Source organism: Schistocerca serialis, chromosome 7, assembly GCF_023864345.2.
Source record: "Schistocerca serialis cubense isolate TAMUIC-IGC-003099 chromosome 7, iqSchSeri2.2, whole genome shotgun sequence".
NCBI lineage: Eukaryota > Metazoa > Arthropoda > Insecta > Orthoptera > Acrididae > Schistocerca > Schistocerca serialis.
In genome coordinates this window covers 245,729,617-245,753,698 of record NC_064644.1, presented here as the reverse complement: position 1 = coordinate 245,753,698, position 24,082 = coordinate 245,729,617, and the positions used below count along the sequence as shown (strand labels likewise).

The following is a 24,082-nucleotide window of genomic DNA, read 5'->3' as shown; positions in this document are numbered from 1 at the left end:
TTGCCTATGGGGTTATCTGAAAGATGTGTTCAGTGCTGCAATTACGAACGTAGTTGAATTGAAAGCATGTATTGCGCAACGCGTTCTGAAAGTGACCCCCGAGACGTTCCAATCTATAGTGAAATGGCTCTGAGCACTATGGTACTTAACATCTGAGGTCATCAGTCCCCTAGAACTTAGAACTACTTAAACCTAACTAACCTAAGCACATCACACACATCCATGCCCGAGGCAGGATTCCAATCTGCGACCGTAGCGGTCGCGCGGTTCCAGACTGAAGCGCCTAGAACCGCTCGGCCACTCCGGCCGGCCCAATCTATAGTAAAACGTGCTTTTTTTCAGTTTTTGGCAGGAAACGATGGACAGCATACTGAACATGTCTTGAGTCAGTCTCAGGACAGTTAGAAACCGATCTCATTTTGCTTTTTATGCGGTTTTGGCTTCAAGATAGTTAAAAGCCGATTTTTCCCCTCCGGTGGCGAGCGACCTTCTCTCTTAGGCTTACATAACGAACAGTGCCACAAATGTTGACTGCCGAATTTGTCCAGTGATCAGTTTATCAGTACGGATGGTGTAATGTGCAACTCAAATCATAGCTGTCGTATTGCGATTCATCTGTCATTTGTCGCCGACCCCATGTACGTTAGGGCACACAGCGTCATCTACTGGTAAAATTTTCGATAAATTTTTTTGTTGTATGACGTTTCCCTCCGCGTCGACAATGCACTGATCAAATCTGACTTCATTCTTACTCGTAACATGGTTCTCTTTCGACAGCGTTTTCAAACACCCTGTATATAGCGCATAGGGACCAGGAGAAGCAGATAACAGAGTTTAGGGTGCTGAAACAGTTATATAGATAGTCATTTTCTCTTACTCACTACGCGAATGGACTAAGAGAGAAAATCGCTAGTATTAATACTCCCCACCACAGATTCTACAGCAATTTGCTGAGTACATATGCAGGTGTAGACAGTAATTTACGTCACCACCAGCATTTCTTAACTGATGCAAGTACACAATTTTAAGGGCTATCCTTCAGATATCCCAAATTTATATTTCTCTCTCGCAATAACGACTAGATTAGAAATTCACTCAACGTAGTTTTAAATATTTAAAATATTTCCAGACCCTCCCCCCTCCCCGCCCAAAAAAAAAAAAACCTGTGTCAAGCTGATAAAACGTTTGTGTCTGCCTTGAGCCTAAGCATTGATGAAAGATGAAAAGCTCACCTCGAAACAGCTACCCTGACCCATCTTAAAAGCACTACTACACATGAAAATCAGTATTCCCCATAAAAGACAGATCAAATAATAGGATTTCATTGAATATCCGCCGCAAGGCCGCTGGTATACCGTGCGGCTGTCGACAGCAAACCTTGAGAACGACGGCACTAGCAACATGTTACAATTTTTCAGAGTGGGCGCTCCCAGTCTGGTACAAATCTACCAACACAAACAAAGAAAGAAGGATCCTTTATTGTATGATTATATGATAGCGGAACAAACACTGGTAGCAGTTACTTCTGTAAAATATCTGGGAGTATGCGTGCGGAACGATTTGAAGTGGAATGATCATATAAAATTAATTGTTGGTAAGGCGGGTACCAGGTTGAGATTCATTGGGAGAGTCCTTAGAAAATGTAGTCCATCAACAAAGGAGGTGGCTTACAAAACACTCGTTCGACCTATACTTGAGTATTGCTCATCAGTGTGGGATCCGTACCAGATCGGGTTGACGGAGGAGATAGAGAAGATCCAAACAAGAGCGGCGCGTTTCGTCACAGGGCTATTTGGTAACCGTGATAGCGTTACGGAGATGTTTAGCAAACTCAAGTGGCAGACTCTGCAAGAGAGGCGCTCTGCATCGCGGTGTAGCTTGCTGTCCAGGTTTCGAGAGGGTGCGTTTCTGGATGAGGTATCGAATATATTGCTTCCCTCTACTTATACCTCCCGAGGAGATCACGAATGTAAAATTAGAGAGATTCGAGCGCGCACGGAGGCTTTCAGACAGTCGTTCTTCCCGCGAACCATACGCGACTGGAACAGAAAAGGGAGGTAATGACAGTGGCACGTAAAGTGCCCTCCGCCACACACCGTTGGGTGGTTTGCGGAGTATAAATGTAGATGTAGATAGTTGGCAAGGCACTAAACGAAACGTGTTGGCGTATTACAGGATGTTTGAAACCTACGCCACTTGTAGAACTCTACCGGCAGGCGTAGGGCCACAAGTTATTCTTTGTGAAGTAGCCGCTAATGCGAAGGGAACTAATCAGGCTTATTAGGAAAACCATCCATTAAACGGGAACTTTCCAGTAGCCACAAGTATGAAGTCCAGAAGAAGTTTCATCGAGATCACCTCAGTGTTGTGAACAATAGCAGCTACATGAGGCACACAACTGTGAATTTCTCGACTTGACAATTACTCACTCAATCTGGTCACCCCTTTCGGAAACCCTCCCACCTGGGCAGGAACAGAATTGGGTCATTTGGAGCTCAGTCAGGCGCCTTCGATCTGAAGTTGGAATACCCGGAGTAACCTCCAGAAATGGCACTTTCCGTGGATACCACGAACTGGAACAGCTGGTCTGTCTGTCAACTATGCCCAGCATCTTGCATAGATGGAGATCTTCTGCTCGCGGTTCCGAGCGGAATTGATGTTGTAAAATTTTGGGCAACATTAGTGTAGTTTAATAATTCTTCCTATCTTTTGTTTTGTCAATTACCATGTATTGTATTTGTTTACAACTCCAATAAATAACGAATAAATACTTAAGGTCTTGGTAATAAATGTAAGTGAAGAAGATTCGACGTCCCGCAGCGTAGCTGCAATATTGTTTTTGCACTAGCAACCCTTTGTTACGATGGTAATAGCTGTGAAGCGGGACTACACACAATTTGATTATATCAATCGATTGACATGATAGCCTATATTCTGCGTAATTTTCTAAAGCACATGAAACAAGCACTTTAAAGCCGATGGGGATGGAGTGCTGTTGTTTGTCTTTTTTTTCACGTGAGGACCTGATAAGTGGCTAATTATAAAATGGTACAGTATATTTCTTATCTGTACAGGAAAGACTCTTAATACGCTTTTCTTGACAGCAGTATTGCAAAACACTGATAAGTAGTATAAAGACGTAATGGGAAATGCTAACTGTCGAGAAGACATTGCCACTGGTTATCTCAAGAGGATACATCTGCTGAAGGGTATCGGCCGCTGATTCTGAAAACGCTTTGGCGCCATTTATTTTTTTCGCAAGGTTAGGGGCACGAAAGGTGATACGTGTTCCGATTATTGACTCTCCGACTTGAAAATACAAATTCATGAGATTCTATGGGAATGTGATGCGAATATGAAATAAAGAGAGAACAAATTTATCTTTGGTGAGTGAAGCCAGCTGGACACATTACAATATTTTCGTGGAATACTGGTCTGCAAAGATCTGTTCTAGACGTAATATTGAGCAATATTGTTTAATTAAGTCTGTTAATAGTTACAACAACATCAGGCAAAATCAACTGTAAAATGCTGCGAGTTCTTCGTATCTAAGGCCAGTGCGTCGTCTCTCGCATGTTTTGTTGTATCTGGTAATGTAACATTATTCAAGTTTTCAATTGGAAGGATTTTGTGGACAAATTTTTCTAAACTTGTCGAAGGTGGTTGATGATAATAATAAACTATAATGGTACTACTTCCTATTATTAACAGCCCTCCACAAAACTGACAGAAGTCTGAAGTCGTGTGGAAATAATAAAACATAATGTACAGGTAGATTTAATATTGCATTCTTTAAATATTTTGATGACAATAGAAAAGTAAAATTTTCATAGAGGAACACATATTGCGTTCATTCATTGTGAGAAAGCATTTGATTGTGTAAGCAGAAACATATTTTTTTTCTTTTCGTTTTGCGTCGTTCCTTAGTTGCTGCAAAGTTCATGGAGGTGTGTTCTGTCTACTCCATTAACCACCATTCATTTACTTGCATAGACAGAACACAACTCCATAAATAAAAAGCCTTATTGAAATTTTAGAAATGATGAAACAAGTAATCAGATCACTTTCGAACGATGTGTCACTGGCACATAATTCGATGAAACTTTGACCATACATGGAAAGAACTGCCACGATATAGTACAGAAGCTAACGGAAAGAAATACGCAACGAGATGAACAGAAATGACACTTTTATTCAAAAACATTAATTACATCTACATCTACATCCGTACTCCGCAAGCCACCTGACGGTGTGTGGTGGAGGGTACTTCGAGTACCTCTATCGGTTCTCCCTTCTATTCCAGTCTCGCGTTGTTCGTGGAAAGGAAGATTGTCGGTATGCCTCTGTGTGGGCTCTAATCTCTCTGATTTTATCCTCACGGTCTCTTCGCGAGATATACGTAGGAGGGAGCAATATACTGCTTGACTCCTCGGTGAAGGTATGTTCTCGAAACTTCAACAAAAGCCCGTACCGAGCTACTGAGCGTCTCTCCTGCAAAGTCTTCCACTGGAGTTTAACTGTTATCTCTGTAACGCTTTCGCGATTACTAAATGATCCTATAACGAAGCGCGCTGCTCTCCGTTGGATCTTCTCTACCTCTTCTATCAACCCTATCTGGTACGGATCCCACACTGGTGAGCAATACTCAAGCACTGGGCGAACAAGTCTACTGTAACCTGCTTCCTTCGTTTTCGGATTGCATTTCCTTAGGATTCTTCCAATGAATCTCAGTCTGGCATCTGCTTTATCGACGATCAACTTTATATGATCATTCCATTTTAAATCACTCCTAATGCCTACTCCCAGATAATTTATGGAATTAACTGCTTCCAGTTGCTGACCTGCTATATTGTAGCTAAATGATAAGGGATCTTTCTTTCTATGTATTCGCAGCACGTTACACTTGTCTACATTGAGATTCAATTGCCATTCCCTGCACCGTGCGTCAATTCGTCGCAGATCCTCCTGCATTTCAGTACAATTTTCCATTGTTACAACCTCTCGATATACCACAGCATCATCCGCGAAAAGCCTCAGTGAACTTCCGATGTTATCCACAAGGTCATTTATGTATATTGTGAATAGCAACGGTCCTACGACAATTACGCTGATATTGGTGATGATCCCATGGAGCTAACGACGACACATGATTCTTAATAACGTTGCATTTTCTGCCATGTGTCCCAGTGATGGCCACAAGGTTAGTAATATTTCTTGTGGTGGGTCGTTCCACTCCTCCACCAGCGCAGTTGACAGCTGGTGAATCGCCGTTGGAGCATGTGGACGAGGTGCATTATGTCTCCCCAACGCGTCTCACACGTACTCGATGGGATTAAGTCGGGAGTACGGACAGGTCAGTCCAATGGCCGAATATCCTCTCGTTCCAAGAGCTCCTCCACGTGCGCAGTTCGATGCGGTCGCACATTGTCATCCATAAAAATGAAATCAGGGCCGAATACGTCCCTGACAAGACGTGGGGAAAGAGTATAGTATGATAATAACGTTGATAGTGAGTGTCACCAGTCCCATGCAATATTATGCCTCATCACACCGTAGCACCTGGACTACCAAACCGATCACGTTCGACGGTGTGCTTGGGTGCATTTAGTAAATGAATCGACTTCATTTACTTCTGGTACGATGGACGTGGAATAATTATGGGCAAATTTTAAACACATTGTAAATCACGCATTGGACAAGTATGTGCCGAAAAAGTGGGTTACGGACGGAAAAGACCCACCGTGCTTTAACAGCGCAATTCGGAGAATACTCAGGATGCAAAGGCAGTTGCACTCGCGGTACAAGAAAGGTCGGGAGAATGAGGACAGGCAAAAGTTAGTAGAGATTCGTGCTGCTGTAAAAAGAGCGATGCGCGAAGCATTCAACCACTACCACCGTCATACCTTAGCAAAAGATCTTGCTGAAAACACAAGGAAATTCTGGTTTTACGTAAAATCGGTAAGCGAGTCGAAGGCTTCCATCCAGTCACTCACTGATCATTCTGGCCTGGCAACGGAAGACAGCAAAACGAAAGCTGAAATTTTAAATTTAGCATTTGAGAAATCTTTCACGCAGGAGGATCGTACAAACATACCGCCGTTTGAGTCTCGTACAGATTCCCGTATGGAGGACATAGTGACAGACATCCCTGGGGTTGTGAAGCAGCTGAATGGGTTGAAAATAAATAAATCGCCAGGTCCCGATGGGATTCCAATTCGGTTTTGCATTGGCTCCTTACTTAGCTTGCATTTATCGCGAATCTCTTGCCCAACGTAAAGTCCCGAGCGACTGGAAAAAGCGCAGGTGACGCCTGTATATAAGAAGGGTAGAAGGACGGATCCTCAAAATTACAGACCAATATCCTTAACATCGGTTTGTTGCAGGATTCTCGAACATATTCTCAGTTCGAATATAATGAATTTCCTTGAGACAAAGAAGTTGCTGTCCATGCATCAGCACGGCTTCAGAAAGCATCTCTCCTGCGAAACGCAACTCGCCCTTTTTTCACATGATATCTTGCGAACCATGGATGAAGGGTATCAGACGGATGCCATATTCCTTGACTTCCGGAAAGCATTTGACTCGGTGCCCCACTGCATACTCCTAACTAAGGTACGAGCATATGGGATTGGTTCCCAAGTATATGAGTGGCTCGAAGACTTCTTAAGTAATAGAACTCAGTACGTTGTTCTCGATGGTGGCGGGCGCTGATAACCTCGCTGTTGTGCGCCCTAAACACTAATAATCATCATCATAATCATCTCGATGGTGAGTGTTCATCGGAGGTGAGGGTATCATCTGGAGTGCCCCAGGGAAGTGTGGTAGGTCCGCTGTTGTTTTCTATCTACATAAATGATCTTTTGGATAGGGTGGATAGCATTGTGCGGCTGTTTGCTGATGATGCTGTGGTGTACGGGAAGGTGTCGTCGTTGAGTGACTGTAGGAGGATACGAGATGACTTGGACAGGATTTGTGATTGGTGTAAAGAATGGCAGCTAACTCTAAATATAGATAAATGTAAATTAATGCAGATGAATAGGGAAAAGAATCCTGTAATGTTAGAATACTCCATTAGTAGTGTAGCGCTTGACACAGTCACGTCGATTAAATATTTGGGCGTAACATTGCAGAGCGATATGAAGTGGGACAAGCATGTAATGACAGTTGTGGGGAAGGCGGATATTCGTCTTCGGTTCATTGGTAGAATTTTGGGAAGATGTGGTTCATCTGCAAAGGAGACCGCTTATAAAACACTAATACGACCTATTCTTGAGTATTGCTCGAGCGTTTGGGATCCCTATCAGGTCGGATTGAGGGAGGACATAGAAGCAATTCAGAGGCGGGCTGCTAGATTTGTTACTGGTAGGTTTGATCATCACGCGAGTGTTACGGAAATGCTTCAGGAACTCGGGTGGGAGTCTCTAGAGGAAAGGAGGCGTTCTTTTCGTGAATCGCTACTGAGGAAATTTAGAGAACCAGCATTTCAGGCTGACTGCAGTACAATTTTATTGTCGCCAACTTACATTTCGCGGAAACACCACAAAGATAAGATAAGAGAGATTAGAGCTCGTACAGAGGCATATAGGCAGTCATTTTTCCCTCGTTCTGTTTGGGAGTGGAACAGGGAGAGAAGATGCTAGTTGTGGTACGAGGCACCCTCCGCCACGCACCGTATGGTGGATTGCGGAGTATGTATGTAGATGTAGATTTGACCGTTTTGGTAGTCCAGGAGTTACAGTCTAGGAAGGTGTAATGTTGCATAGGCATGCTGACCTCCGAATGTTTGAGCACCATACACTCATCGGTCAACGTTACTGTGACACCGTACTCCTTCCCCATGTGCGTCTTTTCAGGGATGCATTCGGTCCCGACTTCATTTTTATGGGTGACAATCCGCGTCCGCATCGAACTGCGCACGTGGAGGCGCTGGTGGAACGAAAGGTAATTCGGTCAATATACTGGCCTGTCCGATGTCCTGACTTACAGCCCATCGAAAATGTGTGGGGCACGTGTGGGAGACGTATTGAAGCACGTCCACATTCACCAACGACAATCCACGCTGGTGGAGGAATGGAACATCTTTCCACAAGAACTCCTTGCCAACCAACATTGTAGCATTTCGCAGAGCGTGCATTGTCGTCCGCTCTGATCACAAAACCTATGAAGAAACATATCCCGCCGTTTGTAATGTTAGAAGGACCATCGTAAATCGCAATGACTTCAGTGTACTTACTGTCTCTGAATAAAAGCGTCATTTTAGTTCGTCTCATTACGTATTTCTCTCAGTTACTTTCTGTAATATCTTTATCAGTTCTTTCTAAGAATAGTCCCAAGTTTCATCGAACTACGCTACTTGGCAGTGACACATCATGCGAAAGCTATTTTCGTCCTTAAGTTTTGGACAGCAGTGTTGATCAATGAAATGAGGAACAGAATTTTCTAAATGTTGGCCAATAAATAGTGTGCTACGACCAACTTGTCCCTTATCACTAAGGTACTGAACAACTGTATCAGTGTTGCTGTAATGAACATGAACAGTTCGTGATGGCAACATGCAGTTTCAAGGTAACAACACATTCGTCGCCATACTATATGCAATTGATCAAATTCTTTGCTAGTACTGAAGACGAACATCTAAGGTTATTTAAAAAACAAAAAAAAAACACTTGTTGTAAGGCAATCCCATGACGAAAAATTAAATATTTTTTTTGAGGGAAAATGCCTATTACAAACCAAAGTTATACATAAAATTCGGTATTAAGGCAAATCAATTCTTTTAAACGTTTAGATTACACTGTCTGATATAAACGTTGCTGATGTATCATACAAAGTAAAAAAAATAAATTCCAAATAACAGAACTCCAAAGAGAAGCGAAATATGGAACATTCACACTCAAAGTAGGCAAAGGTTGGCAGTCACTGAAATGAAATTTCCGACTCGACCCAATCAATCTCACTCTCATTTTAGTTATGAAAATTGTGGTGCAAGTTTCCTGAAACTGGTAGAAATTTTGGGTATCAGAATACGGCTCGGTTTGGGAGACAGAAAAGAAGGTGTCTGAAGTCGTCAGTGTTGTGAAACCTACAAGAGATTAAAAGTCCTTGCGGATGCGATGCTTAAATAATACGCGGATTTAACAAATTCCGAGATGCCGTCGTCAACCTAACAAAGGAAGTAGTTCTGTTTATTAAATGAAAAATGTTGTGAAATCTGAATCTACTGATGCGCTATAGATGGCTGCTAGTTTCTGGAGTATACCACAGAACAAAAATGATTTCGTCACGGTCATCATGAAGTGCTTGTGGGCCGGGGCAATGGCCAGTTCCACACGTTCTGTGCCCTCACGGTGGCAAGGACAAGTATCACTGTACATCCACATCTACATACATAATCCCCAAGCCACCTTATGGTGATTGGCGGAGGCTACCTTGCACTACTGCTGGGTCATTTCCTTTCCTGTTGCACTCGCAAACAGAGCGGGGGAAAAACTACTCTCTTTATGCCTCCATAAGAGCCCTAACTTCTCTTGTCTTCTTGGCCCTTGCGCGAAAATTACGTTGGCGTCAGTGGAGCCGTTCTCTACTCTCCTTCAAATGCCGGTTTTCTAAATTTTCTCAATAGTTTCCCTGGAGGGAATATAAATAGAGTGAAAAGTGATGGCCCTATAAACACTCCTTCGGGAGAACACCAGATGTTCCTTTACGTATGAAGATATCTCTGCCTTGAGAACGCATGCTGTGTTCTCTTTGCTAGAAACTCTTCTGTCCAATCACAAAGCTGATCTGATATTCCGTATGCTTGTATTTTGTTCAATAGGCGATAGTGTTGAACTGTATCGAACTCCTTCCGCAAGTCAAGGAACACAGAATCAACCCGTGTGACGACATCTGCTGCTTCCTGGGTCTCGTGGACGGACAGAGGGAGCTGGGTTAAATACGGTCGTTATTTTCGGAACCCATGATGATTCCTGGAGAGAAGATTATCGGTCTCTCTAGAAATGTCAGCATACATGAACATAAAATGGACCCACAAATGCGCTTAAACAGGAAGAAAGATCCCATTGCTGTATCATTACACAATTGCGGAACACTGGAAACAGTCGCATCCACCAAATATCTAGGCTTATGCGTTCGGAGCGACTAAAAGTGGAAGACAACATAAAACTAGTCGCAGATAAGGCAGATGCCAGACTGCGATTTATCGTAAGAATCACCAGGAATTGTGATCTGAACACAAAGGAAACCCTCGTTCCACGAATACTTTAATATTGTTCGACAATCCAGCATCTCTGCCAGATGATAGAGGAAATAGAAAAGATCCAAAGAAGAGCAACACGTTTCTTTACAGATTCATTCAGTAATCACGGAAGAGTGACGGTGACTCTCAGCCAATTCCAGTGGCTGGCGCTGGAACAGAAGAGTCCTGTAACACGATGTGCTTTACTGTTAAACTTCTGAGATCGTACGTTCCTAGAAGGGTCAATCAGTATAGGCTTCATCCTGCGTATCTTGCGATCAAGAATATCAGCGAGATTCCTGCTGACACGGCGGCTTACCACTACCAGCAGTCGTTCTTCCTGCGAATGGTTTGCGAAAATGGGGAAGTGACAGTGGACCAGAAAGTACCCTCCGCCAGACACCATGAGGTGGCTTGCGGAGCGTAAGTGTAGATGAGAATTTTTTTTCTATCATCTCTACACAGTTATTTTGTTTCCCTAAAATGTGTATGCAATTTTTGACACTCTCTGTGCTTAGAATCTCCTCTGCTTTTACAAAAATGTTACTGTGATAAAGGGCTGCTATATATAATCATTCAAAATGGATAACATTTGTGGTATAGTTAGAAAATACACGGTGCTTACTTTCTCTGCTCTCTGTCGAGTTCGTTTTTGCTGCTCGCTAACGAAAAGATCCTCAGTTTGCAACCAGAGAACTGTGACCTCGTGCTCAGGATGTATGGAATCAGCAGCGTTAAACCTGGAAATAAGGCACTTCTGTTAGACAGTGTACAGATTAATACTGGCGAAAATTAGCACATAGTACTGCGTAGGCACACAACAACGTTTCTACGTTTAGCGATCGGAGATCGGCGGCCCAAATCCATGTCCGGCCATCCAGATTTAGGTATCACGATTTGCATAAATCGCTTAAGACAAATTCTGCGATGGTTAATCCGAAAAGTGACCACTCAGTTCGATCATAGAGACATTTTCGGCAGCGTGTTAACAGTAGGAACAGCATGCAAAAAGAAAGGAGCCGGAAAGCGGTAAAAAGATCGTAATATCATTGCCTGGAGAGGAAGGTGTGGTCCCTACAAGAGTGGTGAGGCCCCAAACTCTCCACTACAAGAACTCAAGCGCTTACCCCCCCCCCCCCTCCCCCCGAGGACAGAGCGAACACGTGCACGCGTCGTCCATTGCACGAGAGACTTAGCTGTTTTAAATCGGGTTCTAAGCGATGACACCATATCTTGTCTCCAGCGACTGGAAATCATTCCTTTTTTGGCACTGCTGATGTTCGGGAGAGAGTCCTGTTCGATGCGCTTCCTGTGCTGGTTGAAAACTGGAAATTTCAGTTTGTCCTTGATGAAGGCGTGATCACTTCTGACGCTGAATCTGAGCTCTGCGACAATGGCTGGTGCCATTGTTGAATAATGAGGGTATCCGCCCTCTGGACTTTTTTTTTGTGTCATCAGTCTTCTGACTGGTTTGATGCGGTCAGCCACGAATTTCTCTCCTGTGCCAACCTCTTCATCTCGGAGTAGCAGTTCCAACCTACATCCTCAATTATTTCCTGCCCTCTATTATCGTGATGTCTTAACAGGTGTGCTATCATCCTGTTCCTTCTCCTTGTCAGTATTTTCCACGTTTTCCTTTCCTCTGCAGTTCTGCGCAGAACCTCCTCATTCCTTATCTTATCGGAGCACCTAATTTTCAACATTCGTCTCTCGCACCACATCTCAAGTGCTTCGATTCTCTTCTGTTGCGGTTTTCACACAGTCCATGTTTCACTACTATACAATGCTGTGCTCCAAACGTACATTCTGAGAAATTTCTTCCTCAAATCAAGACCTACGTTCGATACTAGTAGATTTCTCTTGGCCAGGAATGCTCTTTTTGCCAGCGCTAGTCTGTTTTTGATGTCCTTCTTGCTCCTTCCATCATTGCTTATTTTATTCACTGGGCAGTAGAATTTCTTAACTTCACGTACTTCCCGGCCATCACTCCTATTGTTGAGTTTCTCGATGTTCTCATTTCTGCTGATTCTCATTACTTCCGTTTTTCTTCGATTTACTCTCAATCTACATTGTACAATCATTAGACCATCCCATTCACCAGATCATTAATTCTTCTTCACTTTCACTCGGGATAGGAATATCAACAACAAATAATGTCATTGATATTCTTTCGCCTTGAATTTTAATTCCACTCCTGAACCTTTTTTTATTTCCATAATTATTTCTTCGATGTACGGATTGAACAGTAGCGGCGAAAGACTACATCCCTGTCTTACACCCTGTTTTAACCCGAGCACTCCTATTATTCCCTCTTAGCTCTTGTGCATATTGATATTACCCGTCTCTCTCCATAGCTTACCCCAATTTTTCTCAGAATTCTGAACATCTTGCACCATTTTCCATTGTCGAACGCTTTTTTCAGTTCTACAAATCCTATGAACGTGTCTTGATTTTTGTTTAGTCTTGCTTCCACTGTCAACTGCAACGTCAGAACTGCCTCTCTGGTGCCTTTACCTTTCGTAAAGCCAAACTGATCGTCATCTAGCACATCCTCAATTTACTTTTCCATTCTTCTGTACATTATTCTTGTCAGCAACTTGGATGCATCAGCTGTTCAGCTGATTGTGCAATACTTCTCGCCCTTGTCTGCTCTTGCAGTCTTCGGAATTGTGTGGATGATATTTTTCCGGAAGTCAGATGGTATGTCGCCAGACTCATACGTTGTACATATCAACGTGAATAGTGGTTTTGTTGGCACTTCCTCCAATGATTTTAGAAATTCTGATGGAATGTTATCTGTCCCTTCTGCGTATTTGATCCTAAGTCCTGGACTAAGGCATTGGTATTAAGGTGTGGCGTTCCGCCCCGCATTTCGTCGGCCACCGACGTCCGTGCTACCCTGAATCGCTTGCGCCTTGTCCCTTACAGCGGACATGTAGTCCTCTTCGTACACTCGTGCCATTCTTCGGTGAATTTTCGTTCGCAGCACCCCTTCCACTGTCAGGAAACTCACTACATCCACTTGATCGTCTTTGGAGACATCCATTCTTCTGTTTTCAGTACGAATTAGTGCAGTGGACGGTCAATTTGTGAGCGTGCTCGCTCTGTCTTCATGTGGGTATATGCCCGCGTCCTCGTAGCGGCGAGTCTTGGGCCTCGACGTTCTTATAGGGACCACACTTCCTTCCACAAATAACGACATTCCAATCCTTTTAGACGTTTTAATTCTACAGCCTCCGGCCCGTTTCTTTTTGAATGTACCGGGTGATCAAAAAGTCAGTATAAATTTGAAAACTGAATAAATCACGGCATAATGTAGATAGAGGGGTACAAATTGACACACATTCTTGGAATGACACGAGGTTTTATTAGAACCAGAAAAATACAAAAGTTCAAAAAATGTCAGACAGATGGCGCTTCATCTGATCAGAATAGCAATAATTATCATAACAAAGTAAGACAAAGCAAAGATGATGTTCTTTACAGGAAATGCTCAATACGTCCACCATCATTGCTCAACAATAGCTATAGTCGAGGAATAATGTTGTGAACAGCACTGTAAAGCATGTCCGGAGTTATGGCGAGGCATTGGCGTCGGATGTTGTCTTTCAGCATCCCTAGAGATGTCGGTCGATCACGACACACTTGCAACTTCAGGTAACCCCAAAGCCAATAATCATACGGACTGACGTCTGGGGACCTGGTAGGCCAAGCATGACGAAAGTGGCGGCTGAGCACGCTATCATCACCAAACGACGCGCGCAAGAGCTCTTTCACGCGTCTAGCAATATGGGGTGGAGCGCCATCCTGCATAAACATCGTGCGTTCCAGCAGGTGTTTATCAGCCAGGCTGGGGATGATGCGATTCTGTAACATATCAGCGTACCTCTCACCCGTCACGGTAGCAGTTTTGCTGTCCAGTGCCATCTGTCGGACATTTTGTGAACCTTTTTTGTGTTCTAATAAAACCCTATGTCATTCTGAGCATTTGTGTCGATTTTTGCCTCTCTATCTACTTTATTCCGTGGTTTATTAAGTTTTTAAATTTATACTGATTTTTTGATCACCCGGTATCTTACTGAAGTACCTCTTCATTCGTCATTCTGTGAGTCCATTTCACTTCTAGAATTTTTATCCACGATCGCCTTGGAAAACGGTCCAAGTAGGTTTTCTTTCTGTCCATGATTCGTTGCTGTGTAGTACTATAGTCCAGATGTTACATGTTAACTGTTCCTTCTGTCGCTTTTTGGCAGAACATCTTGCTTACGAATGGAGAACACAGTATTGTAAACATTTTTATATAAAGGCAACAAACACCGCTCTGGCTGTAGAAAATTTGTTAAAACCATGAAGGTTTCACGATAGTTTAGGCGCATCCTCAGGTTATCTAAACAGGGATAGAGATGAAGTATTTGCAATTTTTTTCTTTTTACAATGTCTTTGAGAATACCGATACATGGAGTAAAATAGATCCCCGCTTTTGGTACTCGTATAATAGTGCGTACAATATTATTTAACGACTTTCTTGAAGCCTCTCCCCGCCACTCACGCCACTGATAAAATTAAAACCCGTTGGAGGTGTTTGTCAAATAGATAAACCGGTGTGCCCCTAAAACAAAATGAAATGAGTATTTGGTGCTCATCCTGAACGCCTAGCCAGAGCTGAGACGTAGCAATATCTTCAGAAATTTTGACTCCATATCCGGATAGACCCTTGTTATAATTTTCGACAACGTATTTTGCTGCGAGTACGAACTTCTACTGTTTATAAATTTTCCATTGGTTCACTCAGTGCACGGAATAATATTCATTATAAATATTACTAGTCTGTATCATACGGGATTAACAGTATTACTTTCCAATCTACACATCGTCGATGTTTTATATCAACTTCTGATTAAAACTGTAATTATTTTATGTACAGCACCTCTTTCACGCTTCACAGTTAGGTCCACTAGCCCTACTTTTTCTAGCGCCATTTCACTATGTTTTCAGATACCACGGCCAATGCAGCTTTCATCGTGGCTGCTTGCATTGGGCTGTAGCTAGCTAGCCCAGTGTCTCTCATGGCTGAGCCCGCATAGTCTCCAGCTGATATTACTGTATGTTTTTATTGGTTCTTACATGAAATTCCGCACACTTTGAAGGGCTTATTTTTCTCCCTCCGCACCAAATACTCGTTTTATTTTGTTTTAGGAACACTCCGTTTTATCTATTGTACTAACGCTTCTAGCTGGTTTCAGTTTTATCAGTGACAGGAAGGACTGGGAGATGCTCCAAGAAAAGCGTTAAATAATGTTGTACACATAATTATGTAACTGTCTAATGTGCGGGTCTATTTTACTACATGTAACAGTATTCACTAAGACTATGTACAAAAAAAAACTGTAAAATACTTCATTTCTAATCGATCCTTAGATCACCTGAGGATGCACCCACACTGGCTTGAAACCGATCATGGTTTTAATAAATCTTTTACAGTCAGAACGATGTTTATTGCCTTTATATAAAAATGAGGACATTTGACTACGATTTCCAGCAATTAAAAATAATATTTACAATATTGTGTATGGTCACCGGGATCTATTTAGTTAGTTAACCGGTTTTCGTCTTACAAGGCCATCATCACACTTTAACTGCCTCTCTTCGTCAAGGATGTTATACAATGGTGTTCTTTATAACAACACTGGAAAAGCTGATACCGGTCTAGAGTGAGGTACGAACGCAGAGTAACTGTCATCTTTGGCAGTGGACTGGTAACGTATTTAAAATTAATATTAAATGGACAGGAACTGTTCAGTTCTTCACCTTTTCTAAACTCCACACAAACCTCACGGCTTCACAGTGTTTCCCACACTGGATATTCCTTTCTATTCGTCTATTTTCCTGTATTTAATTATTTTATTGTAATTGCCTATGTTCTCCTTATATTCTGTTTTTACAATTGTCAGTCCAATCTTTTACTCTGTCTCTGCATCACTTTCCATGTGTAACAACTCTTCAAGATATTCCTTGGTTTCTTGTCAGCTATTAATTTTATTTTGTTGCGACGGTTAATTTCAAATTTTGTAGAGGCACAGTTTTTAGAATTTAGTGTTAATGTTTTCCTGGTTTGCTCATTTTATATCTATTTATTCTTTAGCTTTTAACTTTCTAATTGCGTTGCCATTCCACTGTAAAATACGACTTTTACTCTAGGTTCGTGCCTCACTCTATGTTATAGCATCTATTCCAATGTTTTTTACAAGTATTGTAACTTCTTTGACGACGATAGTCCGTTAAAGTTTCATGATTGCCGTGTAAGCCGAAAACTGGTTAACTTAAAAAATTAATCCTGTAGAACATACCTGATATTCATTCATAGTCCAGGTAAAACACTTGGATAATCTCTTTATTAAGTTTATCGGAATTCCTATTATTGTTAACTAATCTTTCACCTTTTCAAATGATTTTTCGCTTAAGTATTTCCTCCACGCAGATCCGATTTCCGTCACCAAATTTCTTGAGTACGTAAAAGATTTTATTTGTTCCAAAGTCTTTTATTCCAATGGTATGATTCCTGACACTCATCAGTTTTGCCTTTCCTGCATTTATCCTCATGTCATTCTCTTTCTCACTCCTAGTATCCTCTTAGTCACTAACTTCAGTTCCTCCTCCGATTCAGTCAACGCTACTTGGTGATCTGTATACTTCTTTGTCTTTATCCTTTCTCCTTCCACGATTATGCTTCGTGCTTTTTAAAATGCTTTTTCTGTAAGTCTCTCAGCATAAATACTGAAAACCGTTGGTGAAACACTACACCCTTGTTTAATACTTCTGCCAACGTCTGTCTCGCGGGTTTTTCTCATCACCAGTGTTTGCTACTGCTTTCTTTCTTGCGCAGACCTATTAAGAAATCGAAACCGGTCATGACTAGCGTGACCTGAGGCTGAGAAATACACTAAAAGAATTTCAATACACGACGGTGACTACCCTCCTTTTGTAAACTCGAAGCCAATAAAAATTTACATCCCGGAGCCCATATTCAACAGAAGCTACAAGTCCAATTTTTGGATTTCATCTACGACACGATGAATTAATCTGGCTCCAGTCCACTCCACGAGTTCATTTGTGCTAGGTATATATTAATAGGCCAGAAGCATGTATTCACTCTATGATTCTTATTACGTAGACAGCACATACAATCAGAAATCACAATAACAACAGATATTAACAAGTTTTTTCAGGGCTACCACCCTATTTCACCTATTCCCAGAAACACAGGTACTGTCGGTCTGACCGACCTACTTCAACATGAGCTCACATAGAACTGCGTTGTGGTATCACTTAAAACTCTAAATATAGACATGCCCCTCCCTACCAGCATAAAGGATGTGAGATCACGAAAACGAAGTATAGATATTCACTTCATTGTAGAAACAAGCTGCCTAATTGCTAGCGCTGTTTTAATTTATATTAATTTTAGCACAATAGAGTTTTTCCTTTGTACCTTAAATTAATTGCAGTGCCTATTAATGTCTTTGTAACCACATTTCCGTAACTCCTGCTAACATCTTATCGGAATAATATAAATATAATTTTTACGAACTTTAAAACGACTGTGAAGTAATGTGTAAAATGTCTCATCTACTAGTAATTTTTGCGCTAATTCAAAAACTGTCTTAGATTTTGCGAAGCTGTAACGTTTCCGAAGTTATTGAGAATTTAATGTCATGATTAATGCTCTGTTAATATTTATTCATCTGACGCATTTGGGCAACAGTTGTTTGCGCAAAACATTATCTTTTGCCCTCTATCATTGGTTGAATGAACCTTACTTTTGGAAACAGTCGTTTAATTGTATTTCAGTACTGTGCCATAACTACTTTCGTTAGTACGTGCCACAATTTTGGAATTAGCCAAATGATCGGGTCTCCTACGAAACCTATCATCTCATTATGATATTGTTCGTGGTACCAAAATAGGAGGTGATGAATTTGTAGGTCTCCTATAAAACCTATCATCGTATTATAACCTTGTTATATATCCTCTACTCGTGTACCAAAATAGGAGGTGATGAATTTAACTACACTAATGGCCATTAAAATTGCTACACCAAGAAAAAATGCAGATGGTAAACGAGTATTCATTGGACAAATATGTTATACTATAACTGACATGTGATTACATTTTCACGCAGTTTGGGTGCATAGATCCTGAGAAATCAGTACCCAGAATAACCACCTCTGGCGGTAATAACGGCCTTGATACGCCTGGGCATTGAGTCAAACAGCTTGGATGGCGTGTACAGGTACAGCTGCCCATGCAGCTTCAACACGATACCACAGTTAATCAAGGGTAGTGACTGGCGTATTGTGACGAGCCAGTTACTTGGCCACCATTGACCAGACGTTTTCAGTTGGTGAGAGATCTGGAGAATGTGCTGGCCAGGGCAGAAGTCGAACATTTTCTGTATCCAGAAAGGCCCGTACAGGACCTGAAAGATACGGTCGTGCATAATCCTGCTGAAATGTAGGATTTCGCAGGGATCGAATGAAGGGTAGAGCCACGGGTCGTAACACATCTGAAATGTAACGTCCACTGTTCAAAGTGCCGTCAATGTGTATGCTCTGAAAAGCTAATCATTTGCATATCACAGCATCTTCTTCCTGTTGGTTAAATTTAGCGTCTGGAGCACGTCATCTTCGTGGTGTAGCAATTTTAATGGGCAGTAGTGTACCTCCATATGAGCCCTTATTTCTCGTATCTCATCTTAGTGACCGAGACGTGTAACCAATGGCACCCCATACCATCACGCCGGGTGATACGCCAGTATGGCGATGACGAATACACGCTTCCAAAGTGCGTTCACCGCGATGTCGCCAAACACGGATGCTGTAAACAGAACCTGGATTCATCAGAAAAAATGACGTTTTGCCATTCGTGCTCCCAGGTTGGTCGTTGAGTACACACACCATCGCAGGCGCTCCTGTCTGTGATGCAGCATCAAGGGTAACCGCAGCCATGGTCTCCGAGCTGATAGTCCATGTTGCTGCAAACGTCGTCGAACTGTTCGTGCAGATGGTTGTTGTCTTGCAAACGTCCCCATCTGTTGACTCAGGGATCGAGACGTGGCTGCACGATCCGTTACAGCCATGCGAATGAGATGCCTGTCATCTCGACTGCTAGTGATACGAGGCCGTTGCGATCCAGCACGGCGTTCCGTATTACCCTCCTGAACCCACCGATTCCATGTTCTGCAAACAGTCATTGGATCTCGACCAACGCGAGCAGCAATGTCGCGATGAGATAAACCGCAATCACGATAGGCTACAGTCCGACCTTTATCAAAGTCGGAAACGTGATGGTACGCATTTCCCTTCCTTACACGAGGCATCACAACAACGTTTCACCAGGCAACGCCGGTCAAATGCTGTTTGTGTATGAGAAATTGGTTGGAAACTTTCCTCATGTCAGCACGTTGTAGGTGCCGCCAGCGGCGCCAACCTTGTGTGAATGCTCTGAAAAGCTAATCATTTACATATCACAGCATCTTCTTTCTGTCGGTTAAATTTCGCGTCTGTAGCACGTCATCTTCGTTGTGTAGCAATTTTAATGGCCAGTAGTGTAGTTCCAGTATTCGAAATGTGGATTTCTTACAGGAATCCTAAAATACAGTTTTAGAAGGATTATACGGTATGTATGTAATTATCGATCAAATAGCAATGTTGTGCTGTTGTTGTGAACATGTCTTATGTACAAAAAAATAGAATTTGCGTAATATCGAGATAGGCTACGATCAAAGAGTCTGTTGCTAGGTGTTGCGATCGACTTTTCTACAGTATCTATTATGATTTATATCACATAAAAGTATGTGTAAAAATGAAGTAACTAAAGCGAAAACGTTGGAAAGTTCTGTTTTCGTGTTGTATTGGGTAAAGCAAAGAGGGGTGAGGTTAGGACAGGTCACGGATGACCCCCGTAACCGGAGCGGAGGTGCTCACCGCCATCGTCGTAGAGCCACCAGACGTCGATGTAGCCCTTGGGCTGCTTCTGGCGGAAGCGCGTGAGCCGCGCCAGCAGCTCGGGGCTGAGCGGCTCGCCGGTGGGCCCCAGGAACAGCTGGCTGCCCCAGCGGCGCATGCGCCGCGACACGCCGTTGGCGGCCCGGCCCGCGGGCGACGCCGACGCCGCCGGCGAGTCGTCGGCCGCCACCGAGGAGAGCGCGCCGGGGTCCGCGTCGCGGTCCGGGTCCGGGTCGGCGCTGACGGCGTCGCCGGGCCCGCAGTCGCAGTCCGAGCTCTCGTCCGTCTGCTCCAGGTCGGCCAAGTCGCGCGCCACTGCGCAGAGTGCGGAGTCAGCGACACCCAGGCGCGAGCGTTGAGGAGAAGAGAGCAGAGCATGAGATCTGAGCGCGGTGAAGGGGCGAGGGAGGGGTGGCCAGCGGCACAACTAGGGTGTGCCAGTCGGGACGTCTGCCCCAGGTGCCATTCCGTGGGCACACGCTTTCAAGAAATGGTTCAAATGGCTCTGAGCACTATGGGACTTGACTTCTCAGGTCATCAGTCCCCTAGAACTTAGAACTACTTAAACCTAACTAAGCTAAGGACATCACACACATCCATCGCCGGGGCAGGATTCGAACCTGCGACCGTAGCGGTCGCGCGGTTCCAGGCTGTAGTGCCTAGAACCGCTCGGCCACTTTGGCCGGTCACACGCTTTCAAGACTGGCAAAAGAGAATGAGGAGGAGCGAAAGAAAAAGGAAGGAGCGAAAGAAAAAGAGAAGAGGGTAAATCACGAGAGGGAAGAAGAAAAGTGAAAAAAAAGCAAAAGGTTTAAAAGGCACTAAAGGTGGAAGGACAGTAGATATATGAATGGAAAACAAGAGGTCCTTTTTATTGGATTGTGTTGAACAGCCATTACAAAACACGTCTTTGCCTGCAACAGATACTCAAGTATTTTTAGCTACTAGATGGAACTACTCCTGCGATGAAAATGAGCTAATGCAACAAAAGTGAACATAGCATATTTACCATTTGTTGTTTTGTTTGTTACTATATTTCATTTGTGCCATGGATTGCTAATTCACCAAGCAGTTGAATACCTCATACCTAGCGATGGCGGCAGCAGAGCTTATGCGCCCCTTTTCCCGTTGGAGGCATGCATATTAGCGAGTTTTGTCGATGTACAACCCCACTGAAGGAAGCTGTGGCTGTGTGGCACAGCAGGATGCAGTCACTTAGTATATTTAGCGTTTGATGTTTTCATCATAGAATGAACGCTTTCACGGAAGCTGTTGTCATCACTTAACACTTCCGGGCTGAGATGCCTTGGTCCATAAATAAAACTCTCCACTGACGTCGGCCGGGGTGGCCGAGCGGTTCTGCGCGCTACAGTCTGGAACCGCGCGACCGCTGCGGTCGCAGGTTCGAATCCTGCCTCGGACATGGATGTGTGTGATGTCCTTAGTTTAGTTGGGTTTAAGTAGTTCTAAGTTCTAGGGGACTGATAACCTCAGATGTTAAGTCCCATAGTGCTCAGAGCCATTTGAACCATTTTCTCCCCTGACGTTTCGCCTTCGACTGCGGAAAGGCATCCTCCGAGGACAAGCGGCGAACTGCCTGGTTTGTTGCTTTGTTTGTTTCTATACAGGGCGTACATAAAGTGAGGGAACACTTTCAATTATTTATTGTACAAGAACTAAACATTGTACAGATGTCATACATATTGCATTTTGAAGAGAAACTCTGGAAGTTCTTATTACGATTATTCGATATGCGAACAATGAGTGACCCGGCAGACGTCAATACGGTAATCGAAATCTTGCCATATCCGTCCCAGCATGGCATCGTCGACTGTGGCAGTCGCTTCCCATATTCTCTCCCGGAGCTCTGCTACATACGTTGTAGAGGCGGTACAAACACCAGGTCTTTAATGTGCCCCCCCGGAAAAAAGTCACATGGAGTGAGATCTGGTGACTGGGGAGGCCATTTCGTGAAACACCTGTCCCCGACTGTAAACACGGTTGATCCATCGATGTGGCAGCTCCGTGTTCAGGTACCCACGAACTTCACGATGAAAGTGGGGTGGAGCCCTATCCTGCTGAAAGATGAACGGAGAATCCGATTCCATTGCTGCAACACGTCCAAGTAGAAATATCCACTAACAGTGCTCTCGGCAAAGAAGAATGAAGAATGGCTCGTACGCGCTCCACATTCACTTCACTCACACTGGGACGTCGGCTTCTCTTTGCCGGGAACAAGCAACCTGTCGTAACAAATTTGTTGGGCCAGTGGTAAATGGCCTTCCTTGTTGGTGGCTTCTTACCTTACTTGGTGCTAAACATCCGTTGAACAGCTGCAGCACGCTTGTTTGTGACTAGCGCTGACTATCGGCAGATTACCAAACTATGCTGTGGCAGTATACATGAAAAAAAAAAACTTTCAGGCTTTCTCTTCAAAATGACATATGTGTGATATCTGTACAATGTTTGGTTCTTGTGGAGTAAATAATTGAAAGTGTTTCCGGACTTAATGTATACCATGTATTTTATTTATGCCATGGATTGCTAGTTCACCACACTGTTCATGCCAGGCATATCTAACGATGGCGGCAGCACAGCTTATGCGCCCCTTTTCCCAGTAGAGGCATGCATATTAGCGAGTTTCATCGATGTACAACCATGTCTAAGGAAGCTGTGGCTGTGTGTCACAGCAGTACGCAGTCTGGCAACCAGAAGTGTAGTGACAACAAAATCTTGGAAGTCAGCACCTGGGGGCCACACACGGTGGCGGACAAGTCATCAGTGCACATCGGCCAAGCTTGTTTGTGTACTGGCATGGCTGGCTTAGGGAGTTGCAATGGGTAGTCTAGTGACCAGAACTGTAGTGACAACAAAATCTTGGAGTCAGCAGCTGAGGGCCATGGATAGTGGTGGACAAGTTGCCAGTGTGGCAACGGGTCCATTCACGGCACACCAGCTGATCTTATTTGTGTATTAGCGTGGCAGCCTCTGGGAGCTTAAGTGGGGATCTGGTGACTGAAACTGTAGTGACAACAAAATTTTGGAGCCAGCACATGGTGACCATGGACAGTAGTGGACAAGTTGTCAGTGTGGCACTGGAGCCATTCATGGCACAAGCGCTGAGCTTGTTTGTGGATTGGCATGGCTGCCTAAGGGAGCTGCAGTGGGGAATCTGGTGACTGGAACTATAGAGATAACAAAATTTTCGAGCGAGCAGCTCGGGGGCATGGACAGCAGCGGACGTCAGTGCGTCACCGTGGCCATTTGTGGCACATTGGCCGAGTTTGTTTGTGTATCAGCTTGAATGTCTCAGCGAGTTGACAGTTTAATGACGCTCCATGTAGGTGGAAGACGGGGCAGCTGCTGCCGTCATCGGATGCACAGCCTCAGTGGAGAGTATGGAATTGCCAGCGAAGGGGAACACTACTAGAAATTTGGACCACGAGAACAGTTGCCTGGAGAGATGAACCGGGAAGCGTGCTGAGGTGCAGAGAGGCGACCTGGTGGACGGACAGCCAACGCTAGTGGTCGCTTGTGGTCAATTTGGAGCGTCATTCTGGCCATGGCCAGAGCAGAGGACGGTGCTTGACTTCGCTGTTCCAGAAAACACGGCGCGGCCAGAAGTGAAGAACTGGTTGCGGTGGCACGACAGTTAGAAGAGAGCATGTTGGTGTGATCCGTGCTAGCGTGTAGTGCATGCGACTGCGTCATGGCTGGCCTACTTAAGCCACCTGTTGGTTCCGTTTGTAAAACGCTATGAGGCCACTTTTGGGCCTAGTGTAATAGTTGAAAAAGTTCTGTGTGGTCGAAGTGTGTGACATTTTATTTGCCATTGCTGTTG

At 43.8% G+C, this 24,082-nt stretch overlaps 1 protein-coding gene across 1 annotated transcript in view; it reads right to left on the bottom strand.

Moving 5' to 3' along the window:
• Nucleotides 1–24,082, bottom strand: part of LOC126412633 (bumetanide-sensitive sodium-(potassium)-chloride cotransporter-like) — a 594,798-nt gene that overhangs the window by 13,762 nt on the left and 556,954 nt on the right. The window contains exons 16-17 of the mRNA XM_050082310.1: nucleotides 20,221–20,556; nucleotides 10,863–10,977 (exon numbers count right to left, since the gene is read on the bottom strand). Of these exons, the coding sequence (XP_049938267.1) occupies nucleotides 10,863–10,977; nucleotides 20,221–20,556 (451 nt within the window). The remainder of the gene's footprint in view (nucleotides 1–10,862; nucleotides 10,978–20,220; nucleotides 20,557–24,082) is intronic.